Source organism: Pristis pectinata, chromosome 9 (genome assembly GCF_009764475.1).
Source record: "Pristis pectinata isolate sPriPec2 chromosome 9, sPriPec2.1.pri, whole genome shotgun sequence".
Lineage (NCBI taxonomy): Eukaryota > Metazoa > Chordata > Chondrichthyes > Rhinopristiformes > Pristidae > Pristis > Pristis pectinata.
This window is the reverse complement of record NC_067413.1, coordinates 30,771,875-30,792,800: the sequence shown is the minus strand read 5'-3', so window position 1 is coordinate 30,792,800 and position 20,926 is coordinate 30,771,875. Positions and strand designations below refer to the sequence as shown.

At 38.5% G+C, this 20,926-nt stretch overlaps 1 protein-coding gene across 1 annotated transcript in view; it reads left to right on the top strand.

Moving 5' to 3' along the window:
• LOC127574193 (eukaryotic translation initiation factor 3 subunit E-A) overlaps positions 1 to 20,926 on the top strand; it is a 123,761-nt gene that overhangs the window by 63,309 nt on the left and 39,526 nt on the right. Inside the window, exon 9 of the mRNA XM_052022980.1 lies at positions 935 to 1,036. Within this exon, the coding sequence (XP_051878940.1) occupies positions 935 to 1,036 (102 nt within the window). The remainder of the gene's footprint in view (positions 1 to 934; positions 1,037 to 20,926) is intronic.

Below are 20,926 nucleotides of genomic sequence, written 5' to 3'. Positions count from 1 at the left end.
AAACCAAGCCATTCACCCCACTGGGCAGCCAATGAATGTATTTAATCCTCCACATCACAAATGATTGACTTATTTCTCCTGTTGCCAGGTGTTCTGTTATGACTTTAACTCCCTGGAAGGCAGCGGGCATGCTCTGTTCCCTATCCATTACTCATGGGTAGGCCCAGAGAGTGATTACGTTCACCCAGAGTTAGTGGTCTCAGTACTGATATCCAGACTCTTATATGTCTCATTGGAATGGGAGCAACAACAGTTTCCCCTTCCTGCCCAGACAATAGGCCATTGCTGAACTCGCTGGCTTAGCACAGATGGATCATTGAATCTTTTGTCATATAAGTATGTGCTACCCATTGACCAAACTTGTAAAGGTAACAGGAATCCACAGAAGGTTGAGTTTGAAGAACCAATATTCCATTTTTTTTTAATTTGCAAGATTTGAAGTATTTGTGACAAAACTTGTGTAGAAGGATGTTGCATACAGAAACAAAATTCACGCTTTGGGGTTACTATTGTGGGCTGATGGTTTGGAAAATAAAAATAATTAGTATCTTTCTATACTTAACTGTGCTGATCCTCAAACTGTTTTTGCAGTCTGGGTTATTAATATTTTAATAGCCAACAATTAACTTGGTGTGAGCTTTTACTGTATGAACAGCCAGCTAAATAATCCTGGAATAGGTTTCATGTGAACTAGAACAATTGATTTTTCTTGTCCTTAATGGCTCTGAAAAGAAATTGATCGTGCTGGAAGAACCTTGTACCATGTAAAGGTGTGTCATGCCATCTCTCTCTGCACTGTCCTTTAGTTTGAAATTAGTCCAAAGTCTGCTAAGAAACCCATATGGTAGTGATGTGTAAATCTACAGAATCTCATGATTAATTTATACTGCTTAAGTGCCACTTCAGTGATTTTATTTCTTGATGATTGTTGCAGGAATCTTACACGTACAAAGACCCCATCACTGAATTTGTGGAGTGCCTGTATGTAAATTTTGATTTCGATGGTGCTCAGAAGAAACTAAGAGAGTGTGAATCGGTGAGTTTTTCAAAAGTTGTTGCACTATTAATTCCACGCGGTTATCCTTAGCCACAAGCACTGACACAAGTAGTTCAAAATCTTTTAAAGAATTCTGTTTCATTTCAGATATAAAGAATGCATCACGTGAATGAGTGAGCCTGTTGGTTTTCAAGAGTGCTTTTGGGATTGTTGACATTTAGGAAAAGCATTAACATTAAAAGGATGTGAAGTCTTTGGAAAGGGTGCAATCTCCTGGTGGAGATTTACCAGGATGCTGCCTGGATTAGAGGGTATGAGCTATAAGGAGAGGTTGGACAAACTTGGGTTGTTTTCTCTGGAGTGTTGGAAGCTGAGGGGAGATCTAATAGAAGTTCATAAAATTGTGAGCCCTGTAGCTAGGATGGACAATCAGAATCCTTATCCCAGTGTAGAAATGGCAAATACTAGAGGACATGCATTGAAGGTGAGAAGGGGAAAGTTAAAAGGAGATGTGCGGGGCAAATTTTTTTACACAAGGTGGTAGGTGTCTGGAATGGGCTGCCAGGGGTAGTGATAGATACCATAGTGGCATTTAAGAGGCTGTTGGATAGACAAATGAATATATAGGGAATGGAGGGATACGGATCATGTACAGGCAGAAGAGATAGAGTTTAATTCGACATCATGTCTGTTGCAGACATTGTGGGCTGAAGGGCCTGCTCCTGTGCTGTACTGTTCTATGTCCTACACCTCCAGCTTTCCTTTACTTGCCTGTCCCAAAATTTTGGCTGTATTTGCATTGGCTGGAATTGAGTGCAAAGCATGCATTTCAACCAAGCTAGACAGTGTGCAGTCCTTCATTCAGAAGGAGTTCTTCACAGCTTCATCCAAGTTTTGAAGGGCTTCTAAATTTTTCCCAATGTAAATTAGACTGGTAATCAGCATCTTTAAGGATGCTGAGATGACTGAGCTATTTAGGTTCATAGGATATAAACAAGTTCCTTCAATTATTTTTGTAAATGGTATTACAATATAAGATTATTGCATTTCCTTCTGGTAAAGCAACATTGAAAAGAATGCTTCTATATTTGATGTGTGAGGGTTGTATAACAAAACTAGATTGACATAGCTCTTGTACCACGATTCTGATACAAAATCCCAGCATTTTCCCTGCTACTAATGAAGTTAATTGTCCTGGAAATCTCGCTGTCTCCTTAAATCATAAGATTATGTTTCTTGCCTTCCATTTTGCAAGGAACTATTCTAAAATGTAGTATTGCAGCCATTGTATCCACAATCAGAGTCACTGCCTCTTTAAGACTTGGATGCATGGCATTTGATGAAAGGGCTTTGTTGACATAAGTTCAATGTGTTTTTTTTTAGTTTTTTTTCTAATATTTTCTTTAAGCTCCCTCCTATTTTAGAAATATCTACTCTCCATATGTGAACGCAAATGCAAAATTGAATTATTATCTTTCCCATTTCCTTTCTCCCCCATTATAATTTCTTCTGTCTCGACCTGTAAGGGACCTGTATTTACTTTCACTTTCCTCTTTTTTTTCACATGCCTAGAGGAGATTTTACCATCTGCTTTTTGTGTCTCTTATTAATTTAGCCTCAATCAAGTTTCTTTCTATTAATCTCTGGGCCATGCCTTGGAGGATTCTTAAACTCTTCCACTCTAAGCTTGCGCAGTCTTTTTGGCGGCGTTATGGGACTCTTCATTTAATCTAATCTGGTTAGCCACAAATGGACCATATTTTCCATCTTTATTTCTTAGGGAAGTGTGTATTTTTTTGCAGATTATGAATTATCTTCTTAAATCTCTAATCTATCTTTTAATCTAGTTTCTCAAACCATCTTGCCCATCTCATCCCTTGCACCTACAAAATTTGCTGTTTTGGATTTGGACTTAACTAAATCATAAATAAATAGTATAATCAACCTTTCTTGGGATTTTTTTAATTGAAAGATTTTTATTGCCCTGTCTTATTGCAACTATGTCTCCTTTTTTTTAAAGATCATTTCCATTAGTGCTATGAATTAATCTATTTTGCTTTGAATATTTCATTCTGATGTAATCATGTTAGTTTTAACTAGTTTCTATTTTCCCCAAGGAGACTTTAGGCCCTAATGTGTTCTTACCCTTGCTTCACCCTCTGCCTCTTTCATGATACAGTAGTATCAGCATGTTGTACTCTGCCTCGAAAGTTCATTCCATTAGCAGATTGGGGATGAACTTTTAGGCATGCTCTTATTTCATATTTCCTTGACTTTTCTCTTTTTACTTTTGTATTAACCCCCTAACCAAGCACTACTTTTATCAGTTTGTCCTGTTTACTGTCCTAGTTATATGATATCTCAGGTCACTGATCCCAGCCCAGTTTAAGTGAAGCCCTTTCTTGCAAGATAGTGCTCTTTCTCCAGATCTAATGTCACCGCCCCATGAAGCTAAACCAATATTTCAGACACAATCATTTCAGCCACACATTTAACCTTAATACTTTTGACAATATAGCACAGTTAATCCAAAGATCCATTCCCATGAGATCCTGCGTTTTTGCTTTGACCCTGGCTTCCTGAACACTCTTGGCAGGGTCTAACTCCTTGCTCAGCCTACATTGCTGGTTCCAATATGCATCACAGCATCTAGATTCACACTCACTTCATTTCCTCTTCCAGCTACATGAGATGTTCAGTTCTCCTCTCATCTCCATTCTGTTCTGATGTCAATCTTTTTGCACAGTATTCCCCACCCCTGCCATGCTACCTTTTCCTCTCCTGTTGTCCTGCTTTTGGCACTCCCCTGTGCTATTGACCTACCTTCAGCCTCATTAAAGGCAACTAATGTGTGTAGGAGTTGCTGAACTTTGGAATATAGTGGATTCTGGTAAAATTCATCAAAGATGGACTACGTGTACCATATAAAGGAAATCTTGGTGTAGGCGACCCCCGCGTTAAGGCTGTTTGGGTGATGGAAATTCACCCTCACAAAATTCATAAATCATTGTCCAAAAATTTGAGCCACAATAAAATCCTCTCTTTTCAAAATTTATATGAAATTAAAAAGTAAGTAAATCAACACAATTTATTTTTTTAAACATTTTTTTTGAAGCAGGCACAGATAAAGCAGTGTTACAGAAAATTACAGTACAGGCCATTTTCTAGGAATGCACCTGCACCCTCCTGCCCACCCCGTAACACAGGCATTGCCAATATAACAACCGTGTATGTGTTCCTTAATAACGTTGGTGGTGGTTGTCGACCTCTGTCAACTACCCCAGGTTCGGGTGCTGTTAAGGTGACGTAGAATCTACTGAGACAATATACTTCATAATGCCATTGAGCTTGACAAATGGAAGACCAGTTCCCATTTCTCCAAGTGCTGCAACCTCCTGTTACAATTATGACTTGTCATTGACCGAATAAAATTGCAATCAATACATCACAAAACAATGGTAATGCCGGTAATTTTGAAAGCGGTTTACTGCTTTTGATGCATTCAAAGTGCTCAGTTTATGGATTGTTGAGAGCATTTTGTTTTCCTAAAAGAGTTTAATGGAAGTGAAACACAAGTGACTAAGCTTGCTTTGTTCATTGGCACTTGAGATATTTTGAAGACAGTCCAACAAACAGAGTTGGGGCTGTAATTCCAGCCAGACAAACTCTGCAGTCAAGGTAACTCGTGACCCAAACAAAGTGACAATGTTACGTACATTGCTTCTTACTGAGTTTCTAGAAGAGAAAATATAAATGGCATTCACAACCTGCTGTCACCTCAAGTACTTGAGGTGTTCTTTGTGTTTTCTGGTTATGACTAGTGTTGTGGCATTAAGCTTGAAGGAGTTAATTCCAGGTGCAGAATCATGTTATCAAGACACTCTAGATTGATTCTCAGAATGATACCTTGTGGATAAAATCGGGTCAAAGGGGAGAAAGTGCAAACTCTGTACAAAGGCTGTAAAAATAGTAAAGGGAATTTGGATGTGAATCTTTTCTTGCGCACAATTATTAGACCAGAGGGCAAACCTTGAATGCTTGAAAGTTGTCAATGACTTAGTAGGAGTTTTGTCATAGAGTTATACAGCCATGGAAATGGGTTCTTCAGCCCAGCTTGTCCATCGTGACCAAGATGCTTATCTAAGCTAATCCCATTTGCCTGCATATAGCTCATATCCCTGTAAACCTTTCCTATCCATGGACCTGTCCAAATGTCTTTTAAACATTGTAATTGTGTCCATCTCTACTGCCTCCTCTGTTGGCTCATTCCATATACCCACCATGGGAGTTTTCTTCTGGGAGATGAAGCCTACAATCTGGTGGGGAAATGAGTAAAACCGATATGCCCAAATGGGACCAGTGGGCTGTGTTTTAATGCTGCTGTGCATTGATACTAGTTTTATGCATCCTGAAAGTTTATTCTGAGGCTGTTTCAAATATAGTTATTCACAAAGCACTTAAGGAAAGTTGTCTTCCCCTGACTGATCTACCTGAGGTCAGTTTTAATATCAACCTTTTGAGATAATTTAGCAATATTTTACTGTTTTTACAAGAAACTTGCCACTATGACCCAGTATTTGTTTTGATGAATCTTCTGATCCAAACCATAATAATTCAACGCTTACCACTGAACAGCATTGTTTGTCAGAGGTGCAGTTTAATTTTGAGAATAAATAAGGAAAAATATAGTACAAATCATCTTCATTCCAGATGTCAGTGTTTTGATGCTGGCTCCATTATCTGAAGATAGTGTTGAAATGATTGGTATTAAGAATCAGTGTGTTTTTATGGTACATCAGCAGTAACTGTGACTTCACTGTTAAATTGATTCATGTATTGAGTTTTTGAACAACATTCTTAATTTCTACAACTTATCCTTTCTGGTATAGATGGGTGCCTTCCTTGCTTTTGAAACTCTCATCCAGGATTTTTTTCTCAATGCGAGTTTAAATCTTCATCAGCTAAGCAAAGGAGTCAGTTTGTCATCTTGGGGTTTTACTGGCAGCTTCAAATAGACATTAGTGAATGACACCAAACGGATTGTCATTTGCTACAGGTTGCCACTCTGGTCATAGGTATGACAGGAATAGACATGAAAATGATTGACACTGATATATTGATGACGAGGAGTGGTTTATGAGTAGACACCAGGTTTATTGTGGGCCTCAAGTAAAGGAAACTTTGACCTTGAGAATACTTCCTGGCAGAGTTTTATCCAAGTGGAAAATGTATTTTGTTTCCAATGCTCACAGTCTTCCCTTGACCCAGTATAATATTTGGCAAAATAGTTTTTATATCTTTCCAATAAATCTGAGGCTGGTTGAGCAGACGAGTGGAAATATGGCATTTGGCACTGCTGTATTAAGATGCCTTCATTTATAAATTCATCAGGAGGTGGTGTGGGTCCAGCTGGGATTGTGGTGAGCTGGGCCAAGAATTGCCCTCCTTGCAGAAATCTGTCAGGGCCTTGGCAAAACCCACTGCACATATGGAATACAGACGAAGATATTTCACTTCATCAGGGTTATCTAAGTGCAGAGAGAGTTTGTTGCTTGATTTCTTTTGCATGGTATTTCAAGGTTCATTCTTGAACAAGGGCTCAGGAGGAAAAACTGTTGAATTGGGGAACAAATTGGATTGAGTCCATTGGGATTCAGTTAGCATGAAGTACTAAAACTTCAAATGTCCTTGTTACCTAATGTAACAATAGTTTTTATTAGTTTAATATTTTGGTGCATAACATTAAACCTGGTGTACAATAGCAAGACAGTGGGTTTGCACTTTTCTTGGACAGTTAATGGAATCGTTAATTTGCTGATCAGGGTCCTGTAGCGATATTTTGTTTATCCAATAAATAGCATTTGTAATCCATCATGTAACTCTGGAATAAGGGCTTACCCATAAAATTGGTCAATCCATGTTAATGTCTTTGTGGAGTTTCCTCAGGGGAATCATTCCCTTCTTCTGTAGTCTGGGACATGTTTAAAGTTTTTTCTGAGTATAGTTATTTCCAGCTGCTCTGTAGGAAAGGTTCACTTACAGTCACAGATAACTTCATTGTTACTGTCTAGTTCATGATTTTTTTTGAGGTATTATACACTTGATACTGTAAGCTATGAGCATAGGAATATTTTTGCAGTAGTTTTTACTTCATTCTGGTAATCTAGCCAGTGATGCATTCATTCTCCTAAATTATTTTGTTACATATATTCTTCTTTGAATGTTTTTACCCTCCTTTGATTCTCGGAGGCTGACCTTATGTATGATTTTCTATGTGACTTGGTTATGTGGCCATAGTGCCGGTATAGGTGTGTTGCATCTTTTGAAAAGGCTGTATTATGGATGAGACTTTAAATTGAGACCTTGTTTTCCTCAGATTAATAGACCTATTTGCATATTTATTTACTATGTGATATTGGAGTAGAGCAGCAAGATATTTAGAGAAAAGGTTAAGAAGTTTAGAACTCTGGCCAAGTGGTGACCCCAACAACAATTAGAAGTTCAGTTGAATCACTTTTGAAATGGTATTCTGGGAATGAGGTGTGATGTGTGGAATAGTTTGAATTATCATGTCACCAGTGGGAATTCTTTATTCTTCCTTCTGTTTGCCTGGTCAACCATCTTCCTCGGACAAAAGGTGTACATCTGCATTTGATTTATCTGGGCAAATGGTAACCCATAATGAATATCATTGAATTGGTTGGTAAACATCCAGAAATGACCTCTCCATCAGGAGATCAACAAAAACATTTACTTGTATGTTAACATTTTGGAATCTTTATGACTGAGCATCATATCAAGCTGTACAATGTGCTATCTTCAGTTACCTTTTTTCTACCTTTAGTGCATATCTTGCATTCATGTTGCAGTCAAAATCCGTTTTCATGCCATTAAGCCTTAAATTTAGTTTGTCAACTGTTGGTAACCTCTCACAATTGTTGCCTCGAAATACTTTCTCTTATTTCCATATATAGCATGGAAATTTCCAAAGCATTCTATTTGGCCACATTTCCAGTTTTCATTTTAATTTCTTCGAGCTTCTGGCATTGTTAATCAATTTTTCAGATTCATTTACTAACTCTGAAGTCAGTGTAGGGTAGATGAAATTGACCAGAGTGCTTCAGGAAAAGTATATTTAGCTTTCTAGTTTACTAAAAAGTTGGGGAATTGAAACAGTAAGCGAGTATATTGCCTCCTGGTACCTTGAGTAAATACCAAGTGAAAGGAGCAGAGGGTTGTTTTAGTAGCTCCAGCAGTGTCTGAAATTCCATTACTCCCAAGTGCCAGCAAGGTTGGTTTATAAGGTAATCTGAGCTTTTTATCCAGTGCCCCTGTACAGGCCACAAAACTGAGTAATTTTCCCATTACTCGCTCAAGATATGATTGCGCACACATTTAGGGTTTATTTCTCAATAGTCCAACAACCTCGGAGACAGAAATGACATGTTGCAAGTGTAAAACATAGATAATGTGCCAAGCAGGTCAGACGGCCTCTGAAGAGACAAAAGTAGTTGACATTTGACATGTAGCCTCTTCACCAGCAGAGTTTAGCCCATTCTTTGTCTCTTGTAGCACCGGATAACTACCTTTCCAAATACTCAGCCATGCAGTCGAGACAGGACTGATCAAGAACTGGCATTATATGCAGGTTGCCTACAGACAAAGGCTATGGATATAATTTAGAAGCTCCTGCTTTTATTTTCTGTCAAATGAAATAATGGAGGGGCATTGAAAAAAAAAGTAGCAGTTATCTTTCTGGGGAAAGTTCCAGCAGTGTATTAAGTGTCATGTATTGCTGTGACCAAGTAGCTATTATCTATTTTAAAAGCTGTTTTTCTCTCTCTGCTGCCTTTTCAGTACATTCTTAATTACCTTGCTGATATTACTGACTCAATCACATTCACAAGCCAACCAGAATCAAGCGTGCCTCATCACAGCATCAAAACATTTCAGGAGCTTCCTGATATTGCCCCCACACCTCATTCTGAACAAAAACCAGAAATGCAGGGATGAGAGCCATTCCTGTGGGAGAAGAGAGTCTTTTCAAAGTGGTTTAAACATTGGATGTACTTTGTTTAGGCAGCAGCAAGTCTGTTCAAGGTTGATTGTTTTTAATGAGCCCTTAAATCGTGATAACTGTACCATATGCAATACTAAATGAATGGGAAGTTAGCCTTTCTCTTGCATTTTTAATATGCCAAGATGGTGGATGGTGCACCATCCAATAATAACATTAGAACTAGGAGCAGGAGTTGGACTTGGGATCCTGCAATCCAACAATGGGTTCAGCTTTACTTTCCAGTCCATTACCCCATAACTTGCAACTCCCCTTTTGACCCCAGTATGTCTGTCTCAGCCTTGAATACATTCTGCCTCCACAGCTCTCTAGGATAGAGAATTCTGAACTTTCACAACTCTCCAAGTGACAAAACTGATCTCCGTCTTAAATGAGTTAACCTTATTCTGAAAATATGTTCCCTTGTTCTATGTTCTCCCTTGGGGGGCATGGATGCGGAGGGGGCAGCATCCCGTCAGTTTTTACCCTGTCCCTTTAGAATCTTGTGTTTCAATTACTTCTCATTTTACATAGCTCCAAAGAATATCGACCCAACCATTCTTCATAAGGCAAGCCCTTCATCCAGGAATCAACCTAGTCAATCTTTCCTAAATTGCTTCCAATGAAGTATGGAAGCCAAAATAGTGCAGTTGTGGTCTCACCATTGCCTTGTACAGTTGTAGCAAGGCGTTCCTTCTCTCTGTAATAAAGCCAATGTTCCATTTACCTTCTTAATTACTTGCTGTACCCTTATGCTAATTTCGTATTTCATCTATGAGGACAGACAGATCCCTCTGAACAGGAGCATTCTGTAGTCTCTCTGCAACCAAGCAATATTCTGCTGTTCTATACTTCATACCAAAGTGGTCAATCTCTTTTCCCATTTTTATATTCCATCTTTGTCCACCTAACTTAACATGTCTGTCTGCAGTGTCCACACTTGCTGTTGTCCTCAGCTGGCACAAGTAGATACATATTACCGCTGTCCTGAAGAGGGAGATAGGTGCCGCTTAACATGTTTTTGCTGGAAATCTTCCCCATTGAGGAACTTCCATCAAATCCAGTGTGGCTGCTGTCACTATTTCAAAATTTAATAAACTGCACTCCCAGTTTTGATGCAAGAAGTAATTAGATTAATACCCTGGAAGCTGACTCTCGCTGCTTGCATATCGAGGCCAGACCATTCTTGCCACACAAACATTAGTGTCCATCTTGGCAGGTGCGTGTTTATTCCATGCTGAGGTCTGATGTGGAATGTGAACGAGATGTTTGAGATATATTTTTCAAATAGCAATGGGATTAACCCAAGTGTTAGAGAACTAGGAAGAGATACAGCACTTGACTCTGAAACAAGGTGATTTTTTTTTAAATGATTGGTGTTGAGATGAAGGTGTGCTGGGGAAGAATAAGTGAAGATCAACCTGTAGAGTTACCACCAGCCTGTATTACTTGAAACAGGAGATATTTTGAAAGCTATGAATCTCTTCTGCCCCTTAGAACACCAAGGTCTTGAACATCCAGCAGTAGATTCAAAGGAACGCCAATTTATAGAAGCTGCAAGTTGAATTATTAAAGTGCTGCAGTGGTAATTGGGGTAGCTCAAATTGGTTCTGGGACACTGTGACTAGCTGCTTAGTATTCAAAGGCAGTGGAATAGTTCCAATAAATGTCAAGGTTGAGCATTTTATGCCATAATTAAATTAAGCTAAATTATGTTACTTATATTACTCCCTTGTAAAATATACCCAGCCAAATATTTTTTTCTCCATTTAATACATACAGGCTGCCCTTTTGGCATCCTGTGGTATCATGTGATGGAAATATGAACATAATGGTTCACTTATTTCACTCCTTGAATAACATTTAGGAGTCTCGGATACATGGACAATGATGACCAGCAGTGAGAAGTAAAGGGCAATAATTGAATATCTGTCAAATGACATTTTCATTATAATGGGCTTGGGAACAAATCGAGCTGGATTTCCATGTTAAAGTTAGCACCATGAATTTATTTTATGGCTTAATTTTTATTTGAGAACAACATTCAGTTTTCAATTAAATTACTATTAACATACTGCAGTGGCCTGGAATGTCATTCAAGCGATATGTATGCCCTTTAGTTTGGGAATTAGCCTATTACCATCTGCTGAGAGCTTTCTCTGTGTGCCTGATTGGATATCAAAGTGTGGTCTTTTATATCGTGATTAGCAACCAGCCAATGTCCCAGTTTTCTATATTTCTGAAATTCTGAAATTGTTTATCAGAGTTTTGTGAGACAATATGCCTGAATTTAACCTAGATTACTGCTCTGGCTATGGCAGCACTCAGAGTTTGATCTGAGTATTTATTGTATTTCCATGTAGTTAGCTTCAATAACTGCAGATGCTTAAGTGGCTCAAGTAGTTCATGAGTGATGTCTCAGTTCTGATGCAAATTCAATAACCCGAAATGTTGACACCTCCACCACCTTTCTATAGATGCAGCCTGACCTGAGTGTTTCTAGAATGTTTTGATTTTGTTTTTAACATTTCCAACATTTGCAGTACTTTGCTTTTGTTTTATGGTTCAAATGTTTTCCAGTGCTTTATCCATGTGGTCACCCTTCATGGATTGGTGTCCCAGATTTTTATTTCAAATATTGCACCATTCCAAATATAACCTTGGATGAGACATTGAACTAACACTATGCTTCCCTTTTGGATGAACATTAAAATACCCAGGACACCACTTCGAAGGAGGGCAGAGGAGTTGTTCCTAATGACTTGCTGATTAATGGATGAATATTCACCAGTATAAAAAAAGTTGTCTCATTATCATTGAATTAGTTTTTATGAAAACTTGCTGTGCATGATGGGCTCTTGAGTTTCCAGCATTACAGAACCTATGCTTTATAAGGACTTCAGACAGACATTAAGAGATTAAAAGGCAATGTAAATACAAGTTGTTTCTGGCTTGCTTGAGAGCTGCAGATTTTGTGTTGTGATAATAGATTTCCAAGCGATTCATCGTAAGTTTAGAGGAAATGGTTTTCATTTAAGAGTACTACTATGAAACTAATCTTGAATATAAATTGGTCTTTTGTAGCTGTTAACTGAGTGGAATCAAAATCACTTACTGTAACTTGCCCAATAAAGCTTATTCTCTCATATTTTACATAGCATTAAATTTGTGATGCCTTGATTCCTATTGGATAGCACTCAGTTGTCTATAATGAGTTATGAAGTACCAAGTGTTGTTTGGCATTCCTCTCGTAAAACTTTTAAGAGGCAATATTGAATTAATTGTTCTTACAGTGATTATTTAGGTGTATGTGGTATATTGGCATTGACCCAGCCTACATTAAAACTGACAGTTTCCTTGTACCGTTTTTCCATCTAACAACGTATTATCATGGCTTTAAAATGCCCCGAGGTAGTTCGTAGGAACGATCTAAAACAACTTAGCAGCGGCACATGGAACCATTAAGATAGTTGATCAAAAGCTTCATGAGTTTTAAGGAATGTTAAGGAGAGGTAAGAGAGGCAGAGGAGTTTAGGAAGGGAATTTCAAAACTTAAAGTCAAGGCATGCATCAGTGATGAACCACTGAATATCAGAAGCCAAAATTGGAGGAATGCTCCAGAACTGGTCTCTGTTCACCATTACGTATGCTTATTGTAACTGCAGATTGTTGGTTTTCCAGAGGACTTGTGTTTTGAATGCAAAGCAGGCACTCAAACTTGAGCTTCAAATGCCCTTATTAAACATATGGAGATGAGACTCCATTTTCTTTACATGCCTTAGTATTTTTAAAACATGCTATATTCTTTCTTGGTATTTCTTCATATATAGAGTGAAACAAACCTGCACATTTAAAGTATTAATAATTGTGCTCCCTGCAATATCTTGTTCCTGTCTATCTGAACAATATTCACTAGTACTTTTTCAAAGTGCTTTTTTTGAGTGAAGTTATTGGACTCTTAATTGTGTTCTAATAATTTGTACCTAGTCGACCTACTGATGCACAAAGGGAGCCCTTGCAAACTGCCATCTTGAGCTAAACTAATGTTTGTGGGCAGGGACAAAATCACCACAATATTGGACCCCATTTTCAAAATTGTATATTGGATCCTGATTTTGAGATTTTGTTTATAAATTATTGTGCCATTATTTTTAAGGGAATCTCCTAATGCAGGCTTGCTCACAGTGCAGTTGACTTTAAAAGAAAGCATGCCACTTTGTTTTTTCAGAATATCTTGGTTAATTCTTAGTGTGAAAATGTTTTGCTGCTTTTACCCACTGAGGGATATTGAGAGGGTCTTCATGATCAATTCAGAGTTTAAGATCTCTTTACAATTTGAGGAGGTATCTTGGGAAGTGTAGACTTTGGAAAATTTGAGGTTTATAAAATAATGACTAGTGAATGAACAGTGGGTCTTATCCATCATAAATGAAAAATTAATCTTTGATGGCAGACACTCCTATGGGTTGTTGCCTGGAATGGAAATTACACCACTTGAGAAGAGTGGTAGCTCTTCAGAAATGAGGAACAAATTTATGTAATCTCAAGAATGGGGCAAAAGCTAGATCTGGGTGAATTCTTGAGAGGGGAAAAAGACGCATGGTTATGGGGAGGGACAAGGGGAGAAAGAGTTGATATACTGAATGGCAAGTGCTGTAATCTTTCTGTGATTTTGTGAAACACCAGCCAGTTTTCTATCGAACCCTGTGGGATTGCTTCTGAGAAGTGGTAGTTAGACAAGATGTCAAGCTGTCTATGCTGGTGTCTCAAACTTTAGAATGCAAAAAAAAACTACACTGAAATAGTAGTTGAGTTTTAGGAATATCAGTAAAACATAAAGAAGATTCCATGTCAAACCTCCCTGAAAGGAAATCTGATTTACATTTCCATAGTATCTTTCTGAACATAATAATTTTCAAGTTGCTGCATGGCCAATGAAGTAATTTTGAAACATAGCCCTTTCTCACTCTTCAGCTCCAATTATGCTGCTGTTTATGGTCTTAGTTGATGAGTGCATAAAGCGTGCATTAGCAAATCAAGAGGAAACAGAGCCCTGGCTTGGTATATGAATACATAGAAAGCACTGCTGCTGCTTTTAAACTTTGTTTTCTTGTGAAACGAATCTATAATTTTTTTTAAATGCATAGTTTGCTCACTGTTAGTTGGAATGTTCAAGCTGACTATGTCTTTACCTTATGATTCGAAAAAGTGGATGTTTTAAGAGTAGAGGAGATAGAAACCAGTTTTAATGGTGAACATTCAAATTTTTAGCTTTAGACTTGTTGCACTTTTCCAGGATCATGGTCAATCATTAACAACTTTGATCCTTGCGTGCTAGATGGTCAATCCAGTCCTTCATCAGCCATCTTGCTGATCTATCATTTCACGGGCAGTTTGCATCTCTTCTGCCACTATCAGCTGATAATTAGGTCATCCTCTAAAATGACTTGCTTTGTTTCGGATTGCAACTCCAAGTGCCCATGGAAATGTACTCCAGGCAAGGAGGAATAGCAGGGAAAAGAATACTTTCCTAGCTACCACATCTTCACATTGTGTGGGATATGTTTTGTGCTTCCTGAATCATTTCATATCCGAATAAGTAACACGTAATGGTGATGCACAAATCACACAATGACTTGGGAGAAAGAAGCCAATATCAATTATTCAGCAATCAGTTAAGATACTACTGTTTGCATACTAAGAATACTTGCCTCAGTTGTGGATAATGTGGTTACTTTGTGCCCAGAAACCAAGTCTCAATAATCATGAAGGTACAGCTGGGAGAAAAGATAAATGGAGTGTAGTCAAGAGAAAGGAGTAACATTTTTTCTGCCTTAATGCAGAATGTTGATGCTTCAACTTGTGCTGAATTCAGCTGATTTTAATTATGATAGTAACTAATTATTATACTGGCAAAAGATGAAAGCAGGAAATAATGCTTTCATGATTCTCTTTTTCTAAAAATGAGTGAGAGCGAAGTGAATCAAGTAAATTAATGGTTTTCCTCATATTCCTCATAGTGTTTGTAAGAGATTTCTAAATTTCAATGCTGCAAATGGCCACTGTAGCTGGGAGCTTGATTTATGTCTATGCCTTCATATGGAGTCAGTGGTATTCTGTGGAATTGGGTTGATTCATATCAGAGCCTCTGTTCACTTAGACAATGTAATATTTCTGTAATGTTACTTTTAGGTCTCTGCCAAAAAATAAATAGCTGTGATGAGCAACATGTATTTTCAGTTATAAAAGTATGTTAGAGTCTTTGAATTGTTGTTCATTTTAACGATTCGCCTTTGTCAGATTGTTGTATAGGAACAGCATAACAATTGTACTGTATCCTTTGCACACAATGTTAAATGTTGGCAGCTATTCACTCGCACTGTAGTTGATTCACTGATGGCTGTGAGCATGCTTAAATCTATTTATGGATGATTAAAACTAAAGAGTTTGGATAGTATATATCCAAAATTAGATACAAAGATTGTGAAACAGTGTGTTTAATTACGTCAGGACCAGAAAGGGCCATTCAGCTACCGAGCATCCTTTTCTCTTATCAACCATGGAAGATCTATCCATTTTTCAATATCTTTTTAATATTGTTGTTGGTCAAGTAAATATCTGAAAATAAAATCCTGCAGGTGCTGAAAATCTGAAATAAAAAGAAAATGCTTGAATTACTTGACAGGTTAGGCACCCTCTGTGGAGAGGAAAATAAAGTTAATGTATTAAATAGATGACCATTCATTGAAACTGGCAAAAATTAAAAACTAATCAAAATTAACTTACAGAAAAGAAGGGATGAAGTGGCAAAGAGAACAAAAGGAAAGGTCTGGGATAGAGTGGAGACCAGGAAAGGGTGACTGACACAATGGTGGCAGAGCTGGCTGAAAAAGAGTGATAAAAGCTAGTGGACAACAAAAGGTGTGTCTGGGGGTTGTAAGTAGCAGGCAATGACTGAAATCTGAAGTAAAAGAAGAGAAAAAATAAAAACTAAAATGCCTGAAATGAAATACAAGACTGGTATGACTGATGAATTTATTGTTCAATCTTATGCCTCGTTGGAAGATGAAAGACTGATCCTCAGCTTAAGATGAGATTCATTGGAACAGTGTAAAGGCAAAGACTGAGTGAGGTCAGAGTAGGATGAAACATTAAAATGACAGGTGACTGGAAGACCAGGGTCAGCACCACCTAGTGATGTGGAGATGCAAATGGTGCATTGGTATGCTGGGGAATAAACTTAAAAAGCAGGTGGATCCTGAAGAAAGCTTGGCCTCTGAAGGTAAATCATCTCTCTGTCCTTGCATCTGTTTACTGATTACCTGGAAACAGCTATGCTTTAAATCTAGTGCCAACTGATTACAGCAGCAGTCCCTCTCAGAGTTGGCAAAAGCTCTTGTCCTGCTCACTCACTTTTAACTTAGATTAATCTTAGGCAGGCTTGGTATACTAACCACTTGTTGACAGAGCCTTACCTCACTCATGGGTGGAGAGACTCAGAGCACCAGCACTTTTAAATCAGGCTACTAATCAAACGTCCAGGGCTGATTTGCTTTTCCAAGGAAAGCATTTCTGTAGCAGCCCATGACTTTTGGCAAATCTTAGTCCACCATATCATCTACCAAAGAGTGAATTTGTTCAGTACAGAAGTAATATTTGGATTTTGTGACTGTGTGCACACACAGTGTGGTGACTGGTGAGATTTAAATGCAATGTTTTGGTTGAAATACCATTAGAAGTAAGTACTGGATTTATTCTTTATGGAATTAAAATCCATATATTAGCCAAGATTTATAGTGTCATATAGTACTATAATCCTATTATGCTTTAATAAAATGGCAATTATTTATTTCATACACGCTGCATCAAATCATTAGCTATTTTGGCCTCTCACCATTGAGCCACTTGCTCTGCACACTAATGTGATCATTTATTCCTAATCATACGGAATCTTTTCCTGTGAAAGTTCTTCTAAGAGCTCTTTATTGACTGCTTTATGGTGACCTTTAACCCTGATAAATTGTAAATGTAACTCTATCTTATTTTTGTTCTACCTCAGTGTTAAATAGATGGAGTAAATCAGGAGGTATAGTGGAGTAACCACTATACTGGGACTATGAACACTCACAAATTTAGAGCAGATGTTGGTAGAAGCACTGTTTTCCTTAGTGAGCCACCAATGCTACCAGTTTCCTGGTTTGGATGTTCATACTCTTTTAAAGTAGACAAGGCTATACAGCTGACTTAACCCCGTGTCAAATTAACCTGAATACAATCATGCAAAAGCCTGTCTGTAGCGAGTGATAAGCAGTCGATGGCAATGGTTATAAAATCATTACAATTATTTCCGAATAAATATTTACTTTTATTTTCACAGTGAGTTAATGCAGAGACACTGCAGTAGTGCTGTGTTTTCTCTGAACATTATTTCAGGCAACAATCATACTGCATTTTGGTACTGAATGTGATTACTCTGTCGATTGAATCATAAAGGTTATGAAAGTATTCAGTCCATTGCTGGTTCTATGCAAGAGTACTTCAACCATCTCCCCTACCCTCTCCCATAGTCCTGCAGTTTCTTTCTTTTCAAATATTTGCCCAGTTCCCTTTTGAATGGCAATTGAATCCATCTCCACTACATCCCCACCATTCTAATTTCTAACTACTTAGAACATAAAAATGTTTCTCCTCCTATTACTTTTGTTTCATTTGCCAGTTGCCTTCTTTCTGTGCTCTCTGGTTTTTGACACTTTCATCGATCAATTGTCTCAATCCTTCATGATTGTTTCTTTGAAATAAAGGAGTACTGCAGGTCTGGAAGGAATGAGGAGCTGAAAGTCATCAGTATTAGAAGAGACATGCATGAGACCAAAAGCCAACAAATACCCAGGATATGATGATCAGTATCCTAGTGTTTTAAAGACAGTAGCTATGGGGATGGTGGTTGTGTGACTTCCAGAATTGCACAGGTTCTAGTATGGCTCTCGCAGATTGGAGGGTGTTAAGTGTAACCCCATTATTTTAGGAAAGGAGAGGGAAAAATTGAGGAACAATAGACCAGGTAGTCTGACATCACTGTTAGGGAAAATGCTGGAATGTGTTGTTAAGGGACTGATAACAGGACACTTGGCAAATTAAGGCTAGGCAAAATCAGCATGAATTTATGAAAATGAAGTTATTATATTTGACAATTCTTGAGTTGTAATTAGCAGAGTAAGGGATAACCAATGTTCATGGTTTATTTGGACTTTCAGATGGCCTTCAGTAAGACATCACACAAGTATTTATGGAAAAATAAGTAAGCAAATGCTATTGTGGGAATATATTGACCCAGATTTAGGATTGGTTAAATCAGAAAAGAGGTTGGGAACAGATTTTACGGATGAGACGCTGAGAGGCTCTATCACAAAGGTTGTACTGAATCCCCAGCTGTTCATAAATTTGGATATAATCCCATCATCCAAATCACTGATGTAAATGTTTGCAATTTACATCAGTGATTTGGGTGATGGGATTATATCCAAATTTGGTGCTGATATAAAACTAGGTGGCAGTGAGAGCTGAGAGGAGAATGCAGAAGGACCAGTGGGGATATAGACAGGTAAATGCATGTGTAAGGACAAGGCAGACGAAACATTGTGGAAAATGTAAAGTCACCCACTTGGGTAGAGAAAGTGAAAGGTGGAGTTCAGTGTCCACATGTCCATTAAATTTTCTGATTTCCTGCCACATCTCAAAGATGTGCTGATTGGTACGTTAATTGACCACTGTAAATGGTTCCTAGTGTATAGGTGTGTAGCTGAATCGGAGGGGTGGGGGTTGGGGGGGGTTGATGACAGTATGGTTCGGGATAAGAAGATGGGGTTAGTGTAAGTGAGAGCTTGATGGTTGGCATAAACAGTGGACTGAAGGGCCTGCATCTGTGTTGTGACTATTATTCTATCATTGTAAAATGAGGTCTGTACTTAACATGAATTCCAGTCTTCCCTACTCAACGTTGCTGAGTATTGCCTGTATTTCCTTCTGTCATAGTGATCCTATCTTCTGCCTCAGCATTCTCTTCAAAGACTGTTGTGTTTGTACTCTTTTCCAAGCTCCATTATGGTAATAGGGCAGAGGAACTGATTCAAGGATGCTCTCATTGCTTGGGAAAAATTGTAGCAGCCTCACTGGCTCATGAGAACCCTGGCCCTTGACCACTCAAAATGAAAGACCATTGGGTTGGCATGGGGAACCTCAAATCTTGTCATCGGGAGCATACAGAAAACAGTGAAAGGAGTGCACCACTTCCCATATTACCCATCAAGTTGACCTTCCTTCCCACCTGTAGCAGAGCCACAATTATCTCTAGTAACTGGAGTCATCCTCAACCCTAGGAAGAAGAGTGGCTAGCATTTCCTGTATTGAGTTAGGTTATGGGTTGCAATACAGAGTCTTGAACAAAAACCTGCGCAGAGCTCTGGACTATCTGTGCTGCTGTCTTACTACTGAGATGTTGAAGCAAGACCTCGTCTGTCCTCCTGGGTATACAGAAAAGGACTTCTGACACTACTTAGATGTATGGTTTACATAAAATGCTGATGTTTTTTGCGCTAGTTTATTTCTCTTTCTCTTTACGGGGTTCAATGGCATAGGCCTTAGGCTTCAAATCTTCAGTTTCCCATTAGCTGGACTAGTAGTTGCCATTATGATCTCAAAAAGATATGATGATGCACCTTGATATATTCCATCATACTTCAGTCTGGGAAGTACTTTGACTAAGGAATAGATTTTGTCCATGGAATTTGAAGATCTTACCCTTTCAAACTGTGTCATGGGATCTTTTGTGTCCACTGATTGGGAAGAGGGGTTTGGGTTTACTGTCTCATCCAAAGCAAAGTAGCTGTACTAAAAGGGTACCCTAATTTATGACTCAAGTTTCTGGCTTGATGCTCGAATCATACAGCATGGAGGATGGGATTAACACAGAAGGATTCCCACCATGTCTACACCAACCAGCAGGCACCCTTCCATATTAATTCCATCTTCCAGCATTTGGCCTGTAGTCTTTTATGCCTGGGCAGTTAAAGTGCTCATCTGGATGCTTCTTAAATGCTGTCAGTGACTCTGCTTCCACTACTCTCTTTGGCAGTGCATTCCAAGTACTTACCAGTCTCTGGGTGAACAATTGTACCCCTCAGTTCACCTCTTAATCTCTTACACCTTTCCCTAAATCTGTGTCCTCTAGTTTTATTCACTTCTGAAAAGGGAAAAGGATATCTGCAGTCTATCCTATCTATTCCCCTCATATACTCAATCATGCCCTCCTTAATCCATAACCTGCTGATTTGGGATCTGGTCCTAGACTAGTGGCAATGAAATGTGAACTTCAGTGTATTTGTAAAGCAGAATATTACAAGTTCCATTGTTAGATGAGGATATGCATTGAAAGTAGTAAGAACCCCCTATACTAATATTTGAGAAACATCAAGACACACCAAAGGTGCACATTTGAGAGGGGCTGCCCAGTTCATATCACAAGATCACAAGACAAAGGAGCAGAAGTAGGCCATTCATCCCATCAAGTCTGTTCCATGAGCTAAACTAATACTATTCCTATCTAGCCCCAATTTCCGGCCTTATCCCCATATCCCTTGATACCTTGACTAATTAGATACCTATCAATTTCCTCCTTAAATGCCCCCAATGATCAGGCCTCCACAGCTGTATATGGAAAAGAATTCCATAATTTCACTACCCTCTGGCTAAATAAATTTCTCCTCATTTCTGTTTTAAACCAGTACCCTCTAATTCTAAGATTGTGCCCTCTAGTCCTGGACTCACCCACCAGGGGAAACAGCTTAACCACATCTACTCTGTCCAGTCCTTTCAAC